The following is a 10,196-nucleotide window of genomic DNA, read 5'->3' as shown; positions in this document are numbered from 1 at the left end:
GGAGAAGGACATTTACTCACAACTCCAACAACACAACCAAATGCTCACTGACCGTCACGCTGGATGACTTTTAAGAACATTTAAACATTATTTGTGAAGTCAGACAAACAGTTGTGGCTCAGAAGTGTCTGGGAAAACTGGAAATCTGTCCGTCTGCTCCTCCTGTGTCTCCGTCTCTTTGTGTCCTCTGTCCAAAGCCTGAAGACAAACGGCTAAGCATCATGTAACTCTGTGGTTACATGTGAGTGTATATGAGGACAATGAACTGCCCGTTCGTCGCCGCACAAAAACAAAACAAGACTTCTTACTCACCAATAACTGAAAATGGGTTCAGGGAAAATGTGGTTTTGAGGATTGAGCCTGAAAATCAATTTATTTTCAATCTCATCCAACTAAACCAAAAGTTTAAAAGATCAAGTGTTATTCATCTTCTGTTATATACATATTTATACTTTGACAGTTAGATCACTATCAGTGTTTATGTGCAGAGTAAATAATGCTGAAAAAATGTTTCTTTAAATTTGTACGTGAAAAACTTTGTTTGTTTTCTTAAAGTTCTTGTGGTATTTGTTTTTTCTTATTACTAATGATTTGTAATAAAGTTTATGGTCTTTCCACAAGTGTCTTTAACTAAGATATTTGATAAGTTCATACCATTAATGTATTTTATCTTTTTTATTCTGCTCTTTTTAATCTTTTGCGTACATTTTCATTTTCAGATTTGAACTTGTCCTTGTTCTTCCGTCTGTGTAGTCTTTGAATCTACCCGTGTGTATGAAAGACAAACTCTTTGTGACACTGCTGTAGCCAACTGTCACTTTTAAATACAATAACTCTAATTAATATTGCTTAAATACTTTTTGATAGTTTTATTGGTATTTTCTACTTTTACCAGTAAAGTATGAACAACTAATTCACCTTCAGCATCTCATGAATAACATTAAAATATGTGTTTTTATTATTAATATTGATTATTATCTTAATAATGTATTATTAATATTGATTTCTACATTAAGACTTTATTATTCATATCGAATATTGACATAATACTTTATTATTAATATATATTATTAACATAATCCTTTATTATCAATGTTGATTATTATTAATATTTGATTATTTCCTTGTCTGAACCAGGGTTTTAATCCAGGATGTATTTCCGGTATGGTGTGACGTCAGTGGGCAGGTGGTGCGCTCAGCTGACAGGAGGGAGGGGCTAGCAGTTAGCTGTTAGCTGTTAGCTGTTGTTAGCTCCGGGTGCTCAGTGTGTGTGGTCCCTGTAGATCTCAGGGATTCAAACCCTCAGTGCAACATGTCTCGGTTCAGCTCGGACGCGGAGGACGAGCAGGACACCCCGCTGCTCCACCGGGGACACGAGGACAAAGTGCACAGAGGTAAGAACCGCTAGCTCCTTAGCTCTGGTGCTAACCCTCATATGTAGCATGTAGCTTGGTAAACATATGTTTCAACCCTGCGCTGTTTCTAACGTGTCATCGAGAAGAACTAGTTCAACTTCCAGCAGCCGTGGGTTTACACAGAGAGACGTTCATGACAACAACAACACAACAACAACAACAACACAACACGAGCACTGACTGAGAAGAGCCACTGTGTTTATCTACAATAACAATGAACACAGGGAGATTCAAGGAAATTCATTTAAAATAAAAAGCACAACTCATCCAGTGAGTTAAGAGTAACACAACTGGTTGTGTTGCAGGGAAAACAAACTCACATTAAAACTGTCTAAAACCATTAAAACTGTTTATATTATAACTTCAACAAAAGGTCCATCGTGGATCGTGGTGGTAAAAGTTTGAAAAAGTTTAAGATGAATTCTGTTTTGAGGAAGCAAACTTCTCACAATTTAAAAAGTGAAGTAAAAGTTGCAACATCACATTTCTAATGATATGCATGCATTCAGAATCTTCTGCAAATAGAATCACTGAACTATTACAAGTAAACGGGCTTATTGTGCAGATTGAGCCAGTGTTGTGTTGTTTAATAATTAATTATATGTGTGTTAATATACAAGTGGTGCGCAGTGGTGTAGTTGTTCAAGGTGGAGATCAATTTGAACTATTATAGTTATGTTTTTTGTTTAATAACTTAATCTAAATATGTGTATGTGTATGTAGTAGAAGGAATTTCCATCTAAAATGTAACAGAGTAGAGCATAAAGGATTTTTTAAAGTAGCGTTAAATGCTTACTCAAGAAAGTACTTAAACATAGTACAGGTACTTAAACACAGTACAAGTACTTTAACACATAACACAAATTATACCATAAATTAATAGATCATTAATTTACAAAAAGCTTTTCTTGAACCGTTCGTTGTCCTGTTTCCAAAGGAAGATGTAAAAAAAAGTATTTTATTGGCACCGGCCACGTTCATCCTGTTTTACATCCTCCAGTCACGAGTTGAGGGACAGAGCTGGGAGAGAGTCTCTTTATCTTTTATGAGTTTCAAGTTTTTATTTGTCCTATGCAAGTGAACACAGGGTCAACAGTGCGATGGAAGCAGTTAGACAAGAGGAAACTGGTCGGCTCAGCAGTGAGAGAGGTGAAAGGACAGAGGGAGAACTGTGCTCCACCACTTTATCATGAGCAGTGGGAACTTTACATAACGACTTATCAGCAAGCAGTTCCACACGATGTCAAATCCACAGACTCTCAGGCACTAAATGTTACTCATGAAAATAGCCTGGAGAAGAGATGACAAATACACAAGTGAAGAACTGAAACGACTAAAAGAAATGTTTTTCTGCTTGAATAACGAACAAATCATTTATTTCCAAAAGCTTTTGATGTTGAAAATAACCACGTTTCCTTTTATCTAATTTAAAGACTTGCACAGTATTATCTAACATGTTATCTCATCTCTCTCTCTCTCTCTCTCTCTGCAGCTCCAGTGTGCTGCTCCTCCCGCTATGGCCTGGCCCTGCTCTCCTCCTACGGCTTCTTTGTGGTCTATTCCCTGAGGGTGAACCTCAGCGTGGCGATGGTGGACATGCTCAACAACACCCATCAGGCCGACGCCAACCACAGCGGCACAGTGTGTCCGGCTCATGCCAACCCTGCACGGCCCAAACACAACCACACGGTGAGCGCGAGCGCGGCGGAGTCACAACATGTGATTCTATCACCAGCAGCGGTTAAGATGAGTCACTGTTCCCTCAGAGCTGCTATGGTTTAATCCCACTTGAGAGAATTTCCTTCATACGTGCACAAACAACAACGCTGGTGGAAACTGAGCAGCAGCGTCAATGAAGGGCTTTAAAATGACCTTTTGGAAAACAATGAGTAACACTGCGACCACGTTTAACCAAAGCACGTCAGAGTTTAATGAATCAAGAGGCTTGACGTCATAATCAGAAGTTTGTCAGTTTGAGAAAGAAATGATCCAGGGGACAATAACATTCTGGTTTGTGTCTGTTAGAGGATTTAAGGGCTTTAAAAAAAGATAGAAACTTTCAAACTTTCGATCGTTGTCAACCTCGCTCCCGACAGGCCAGCGTGTACGACTGGGACTCGGAGACGCAGGGCTGGATTCTGGGCTCCTTCTTCTACGGCTACATCCTGACTCAGATCCCTGGCGGCTACCTGGCAGGCCGCTACGGACCCAAGTGGCTGATGGGCTTCGGAATCCTGGGAACCGTGTTTTTTACACTGCTCACCCCTGTGGCTGCCGACTTGGGTGCAAGCTATCTCATCGCCGTCAGGGTGCTGGAGGGGGTCGGAGAGGTAGGAGAAGTGGAAATGATTCATGCACAGCTGTTGTTTGTACCCTCAACATAAGCTGTATTGTCGCTGTATGTGAAATTAGCTTTATTTAATTAAATTATCGGTATTAAACTGTTAAGACAGCCAGACCTATGAATACAGAGATAGTTTGTTTCCACCTATAATCAGATGATTGGTTGTACGTGTGTCCTCCTTCCCTTCATGTGCTTGTTCTTCTTCAGGGAGTCACGTTTCCTGCAATGTACACCATGTGGGCGGCGTGGGCTCCGCCGCTGGAGAGGAGCCGGCTGCTCACCATCTCCTACATTGGTAAGACCAAGCAGACAGTGGGACAACAATGAAGATACAGTTACAAATGTTCATATGCATATAAAACAGATGCTTTTTGATCTCATACAACAAATTACAAAACTGTGATTCACAGCTGTTTGTATGTTCTCCTCCATCCTCAGGAGCCCAGCTGGGGACGGTGATATCTCTTCCTCTGTCTGGTGAAATCTGCTTCTACCTCGACTGGACCTACGTCTTCTACGTGTTCGGTAAGTCTGCTGGGGGGGGGGGGGGGGGGTCCAGTCGGGCATGAGCCAGAAATCCACCATGTCTGCATAAACCACATGCAGATGTTTTGTAAAGTCTCGTAGGAGCAGTGATGGACTAACTCTCCCTCAATCTGATAACGTCTGATTTGAACTTAGTGTAGAGTTTTGCCTTCAGCTACTTCGCACATGGCCCAGACACATTTTGTTGTTTGCCCAATTTTCATAGTGTTCTTACAAAATGAGGGATTTAAACTTAAAAGTAATGAGAACTTCACATCTTAGCAACACTTAAAACACTATTTATGAAGAAAAAGTTTCCAAATTATGTTTTTAACCTTTTCTGATTGTAAATACACAACAATACACATTTTTGCACATTTCTCCTTCCTCTACCGACAACGTGTCACATTTCAGACGAGCAGTTTCAGCGTCTGGACCTTTGTTCCTCTTACGTCTGTGGAAATAATGATTTAGTAAAGAAATGTGCTGACAGATGGATTCTCTGAAGAAGTCTCGTTTACTTGTCTGAACTGATTTAACCCATCTACATCTCAAGCCACTCAACACATGACACACAAAAGTTGCAGTACTGCATTTAAAATATTAATTATAAATGATATGCAGATTGAGCCTGTATTGTATTGTTTACTTAAAACACTGTTTTTTGTATTAAAGCTAAACCTAAATAAATGTAGTAGAGTACATTGTAGTAGTGTAAATTATACATATATGTAAATTAATCATGAAGACCTTTAACATCATTATACCATAAATAACAATCATTAATTTACAAAAAGCTTTTCTGAAACAGTTCATTGTGCTGTTCCCAGAGGTAAATGGAAAGAGTCTTTTCCTGGCACCGTCCTCATTCATCCTGTTCTACATCCTCCAGTCACGAGTTGAGTTTACATCCTCTGTGGGTTTGACTCGATTAGAAGTAATAAGTTGCTCGGTTCAGTTTCAGGAAACAGAAACCCAGTGTTTTCTGATGTGTTGCTGACACGTGATGGAGGATTTAATCGCAGGCCATCGAGCTTCACATGTAGATTAAGAAGTCCTTTGTTCCTCCAGGTGCTAACGGTCTGGTGTGGTTCATCTTGTGGGCTTTTCTCGCCTTCGACAGTCCGAACACTCACCCGCGGATCTCAGAGCGGGAGAGACTCTACATCACCAACTCACTCAAGAACGAGGTATCGCCAGAAACCAGACAACATTTAAGAACTGAGAACCGGGTGCAGGTCCGGTTTTCTGTCCGAACCCGTGTGAGCCAGAGACAAACGGAACCGAGCTCGACAGGAATTCAGATTCAGTCTCTGAAACCGACCCGAGCTCGATGTTTCCTGAATTATAGACACATCCAGTGTAAGAAGTTAATTCGACTTAATCCCTGAACCTGGAAATCATTTAAGCTTTTTGGTCAGGCATCCAAACACTGTTTTTCATAAAGAGTCATGATCGTAAAACTGAATAAAGATGTTCCAGTGCAGTTTACTTAATTCGATTTATATTATTACACAAGAGACAAATTAGATTTGTGATTATTTTTGTGTATTTAGCTGCTGTTGTGTAATTGTAGATTATATCTCAGATTGTCGTTTTGATCTCGGATGCACTTCCGTCTGTGGCAGAGACAGTAGCTGCAGTGTTTGATGCTTTCAGGCGTTTCCGCTCCAGCAGTCCTCTCATAATAATGTTACATAATCTCTTGTGTGTTGCATAAATGTATTCTCTTATCTGTCTTCCTCAGCTGTTCATAACACCTATAATGGATCTGTTTCATTAAGACAATCAGCTGCTTTCAGTTCTCTACATGTTCACACTGACGCAGGATTCAACGTTTTAACCGACGTGTGTCGAGCCTCCGATTCTCCACCAGCTTCTGTGATGTGTGAAAACAATGGGTTCTTAACATGTTAGATAAATGATGGAGGTTATGTAGTTTATTTTATCACTATACTTTACTATAGACTGTGAATATGACTCTAGACACTGATAAACATGGATTATTTAGTATTTTTCTGTCCAGCAGGGGGAGGAAAAGTTAACACTAAATATAAAACCACCAGGTAATGCAGCAGATCATAGAACAAACCCTGTTCTCTTCTGTGAGGCTTGTTTCCATTAATTCAGTCAAACAAAGTCAAACATTTACGTTTATATTCAGTGCAACTTAATTCTACAGTTGGACAAAATTAAGTGATTCTCTTCCCACACAACGTATATTAGTATATTTACGTATTAGTTCTTGCAGAAGTGTGTGTTTTCAAGTGAGAACTTCCTGATCCACCTGGTCCCTGTGCTCCTCTTCCCTTGTGATCCAGCTGTCCACATCTGCAGGCTACATCCCCTGGAGAGCCATCGTGACCTCCAGGCCGCTGTGGGCCATCGTCGTGGCTCACTTCTCCTACAACTGGACCTTCTACACCCTCCTCACCCTGCTGCCCACCTACATGAACGACATCCTGGGATTCAGCATTCAGCAGGTGACGTCAGCATCACACACAAACACGTTTAAAGAAAGTGAACATAATGTGATCACATCCATTGTATATAAAGCTTCTTAGTGTTATTTTTATTAAAGAATTTATCTAAATCAGAGTAATGTGAAGTCCTGATGTGAAAGTTCATCTTTTGTCCTTTGTGCAATACTAAGAATAATGAATGGAACCAAAGTAGTAGACAAGGGACATGAATCATAGATTGTTTTTGCATCAAAGAATAAATGATTTCTACCTGCTGATGAAATGTGTTAATAATAAATAAATGAACACAATGTGTTGTCTCCCGTCCCCCACAGAATGGTTTACTCTCCGCTCTGCCCTATCTGGGCTGCGCGGTGTTCGCTGTGCTGAGTGGGCAGATTGCAGATTACCTGCGGGAAACCTGCCGCACCCCCACAGTCACCGTCAGGAAGGTGTTCTCCCTCATCGGTAAGAAGCACCAACGTCCCAGCTGAACCCTGGATTCTGTTGCTCTGACTCCGTCACGTGAGAAGAGATTTTCACAGTGGTTGTTCTGCAGGTATGATCGGGCCGGCCGTGTTCCTGGTGGCAGCGGGTTACACCGGCTGCAACTACGTCCTGGCGATCACCTTCCTCACCATCTCCTCCGCTCTGGGTGGAGTGTCGGCCTCTGGGTTCAACATCAACCACCTGGACATCGCCCCTTCGTGAGAAACTCACTGAAATAAGCTCTGGGAATATTATTTCAGAAATATTCAAATTAATAACTCATAGTGAAAAGACCTGTCTTGCTTATACACACACATTTTGGAACTTTTAGTATTTAACCCTAGATTACAGATTTTGTGTCCATTTTTTATGTACATGTACAACTCCAGATGTAGACATGTATAGTGTTAAAGCTGATATTATACAGTTTACTATCCTGTCAACACGTAGACAATAAATACTTCCGTTAGTTTCGCAGCTGAATTAATCCCATTTAATAATCTGTGTGTTTATCTCCACAGGTATGCTGGAATTCTGCTGGGAATCACAAACACCTTTGCCACCATCCCTGGCATGGTGGGACCAGTCATAGCAAGAGCCCTCACCACAAATGTAGGAATCACATGTAAACTCACAAACGTCACTGTTTCAAAGCTCGTTGATAAATCATCTGAACATGGTGAAGTTCATTTGTTAAATAAACACGTTTAGGCTAAATGTCCTCATTTGGAAAACAGGACGACGTCAATAATCCAAAAAGCCTTTTAAATTCTGTCTCTACCGAAACATACACTTTTGATCAATGTTTTTCTTTTTGGACTCAATGTGACAGTGACTCAGTTTCTATCCCCAGTTGCACCAGTTACACTTTTTACTTTTCCGTTCTAACCAGTTCTGTGCTGCCTCTCCTGTAGAACACCATAGAAGAATGGCAGACGGTCTTTTACATCGCTGCATCCATCAACCTGGTCGGAGCGTCGTTCTACACCGTGTTTGGCCGAGGGACGGTGCAGCCCTGGGCCGTCCACACGTCCCTGCCTCATCACGGAGACTGAGGCGGGAGACGAGCACCGGACTTGGTCGTTTGATGATTACGAATCTCGGACGGACAAATCACAAATCGTAGGTTTATTAAACAGGTAGTAGGGCGGCGCTGCTAATTCGCAAAGCTCAGTAACCGTGAGCAACAGCCTTGATTCTTTTTTCTGTGAACGTGGGTACTGAGGAACCTGCGGTGACAAAAGCAGATTGCACTTTTAGTTCAGCAGAAATGCTCTGGAGACGAAATAACAATTGAGACAAGTCAAAGAAACACTGTTCATCTCCGAGGCTTCTTAGCACGAGGGTCAGCACTGTTATTAACTAGTTAGATAAGATGATCCTTTATTAGTCCCACTACGGGGACGCGTGCTACAACACAGCAGCAGAGGGGATAATGAAAATATCCACATCTGTAAAGGTCATAAACAAAAGGATAATATAAAACATGAAATATACAGTGTCAACAGAAATGATGCTGTGAATTACAGCTTCAACTCGAAAGGTCAGCTAGTGCAGTTTAGATAGTTGAAGCTTGATGAATATATCGTGATGAACAAGCTGTGAAAGACAAACGATCCCACTTCTGTTACTTCAAATGATTCCACTCAGTTGTTATTTCTGCCTCCAGAGCAGCTCTGCTTGAACTCTTTTACCCCTCTTGAGTTTTATTTGCCAGAGTAAAAGTCGACACTCTTCAGAAGGACGTTGTCTCACACTTTTGCGTGTACAGTTTGGGGTAACACAAAAGCTAGCCACACTACAACCCATGAGTAAGTGCCAGTAATGCCTATTTCACACTGCATGATTTTCTACTCGCCAACAAATTCTAGAACTCGCCGCCAAAAGCCAAACGGTGGTTCTTCACTTATCTTTACGTGTGAACTCTCAGAAGACGCAGTTCGAGAGTCTTGCCAACACGTCACAAGATGAATTAGAGACAACTGCAGCCAATGACTTAGAAAGTCGTGCAGTCTGAACTTGGCATAAGTGTTTAAACGGTTAAAAATGTTTGCTTTAAAATAACTAACGTGTCATCGCCAACAAGATGGACTCAGAGTGGATAAGGTCTTTTTGTTTTAGATGAAGGCTGCACAGCACAAACACTTTCCGGGGAAAATGCCTTAAAGTGACGCCTCATTAGATTATTTCAAAGCTCTTTGTCTTTAACGAGCGCCTTCGTATATTACTTAAAAATACTTTTAAGTAATATACGAAGGCAACTGGACTTGAGATTCTTCAAGATGTTTTTCCCCTCATGTCTTTTTTAACATTTTTTTTTTATTTACTTACTCAGACGGGGCAGTAAAGGGATTTTATGTGTACAACAGTGTGTGTTGTCGTCTCAGGTTGTGCCCCAGGAACCTCTTTGGTAGCAGCCCTGAGTTAATGCCCATGGGAAGTGCTGGTCATGCCTTTCCAGTCTGTAACACTAATAGATGTTAAGCTGCAGGTGCCTCTGTATTCTAAAGGGAAAGAAAGAGGTTCCTGATGGACACAGCCTCGTTTCATTCACAGGATTTTGGGCCAATTCTCAGGTATCGTGTGTCATGCAGGGACTAGAAAGGGAGAAAGTTTATGTTTTACGTCTTGATCCAGCACATCGAGGTGTGTCCTCAGTTTTTAAATCATTTTTAATACCGGATATGTGGAAGCGACCATGGATGTTGTAACGCAGCATCAGCTTTATCTGACCACTTTAATATCATTTTCCCACAAGCTGTTCTCCCTTTTAGGTTTTGACCACAGAGAGAAACATTTAGTCCTGGTGGACGACAAGTAGCACGATCGTCCCATTTCAAGATGGAAATGTCCTTGTGCCTTATTACATTATCTTAAAAGGGATCGGACAGTTCAGGTGTGTGTGTTTTATTGTTTTAATGATTCCTTCTGTTCACTGCTGTTTTCTTACTTCAGTTTTAC

The 10,196-nt window shown here is 41.1% G+C and overlaps 1 protein-coding gene across 2 annotated transcripts; it reads left to right on the top strand.

Annotated features, from left to right (window-relative positions):
* The first annotated feature begins 1,174 nt into the window (after nt 1–1,174).
* Nucleotides 1,175–8,620, top strand: slc17a5 (solute carrier family 17 member 5). Of its 2 annotated transcripts, none has more exons than XM_034608254.1 (11): nt 1,175–1,394; nt 2,908–3,104; nt 3,512–3,745; nt 3,967–4,054; nt 4,198–4,284; nt 5,356–5,474; nt 6,606–6,767; nt 7,082–7,214; nt 7,306–7,453; nt 7,757–7,847; nt 8,150–8,620. In XM_034608254.1, exons 1-11 carry the CDS (start codon nt 1,313–1,315, stop codon nt 8,288–8,290), a joined length of 1,482 nt encoding a protein of 493 aa, XP_034464145.1. In that variant the 5' UTR covers nt 1,175–1,312; the 3' UTR covers nt 8,291–8,620. The 2 variants fall into 2 exon arrangements, with proteins under 2 accessions (XP_034464145.1, XP_034464146.1); XM_034608255.1 differs by having other exon boundaries at nt 1,191–1,394; nt 6,606–6,797; nt 7,060–7,214; nt 8,150–8,618.
* The last annotated feature ends 1,576 nt before the right edge of the window (nt 8,621–10,196 follow it).

Source organism: Hippoglossus hippoglossus, chromosome 15 (assembly GCF_009819705.1).
Source record: "Hippoglossus hippoglossus isolate fHipHip1 chromosome 15, fHipHip1.pri, whole genome shotgun sequence".
In the NCBI taxonomy this organism is placed as follows: Eukaryota; Metazoa; Chordata; class Actinopteri; order Pleuronectiformes; family Pleuronectidae; genus Hippoglossus; species Hippoglossus hippoglossus.
Note: the sequence above shows the minus strand (reverse complement) of the source record. Positions and strands in the feature narration are given on the sequence as shown.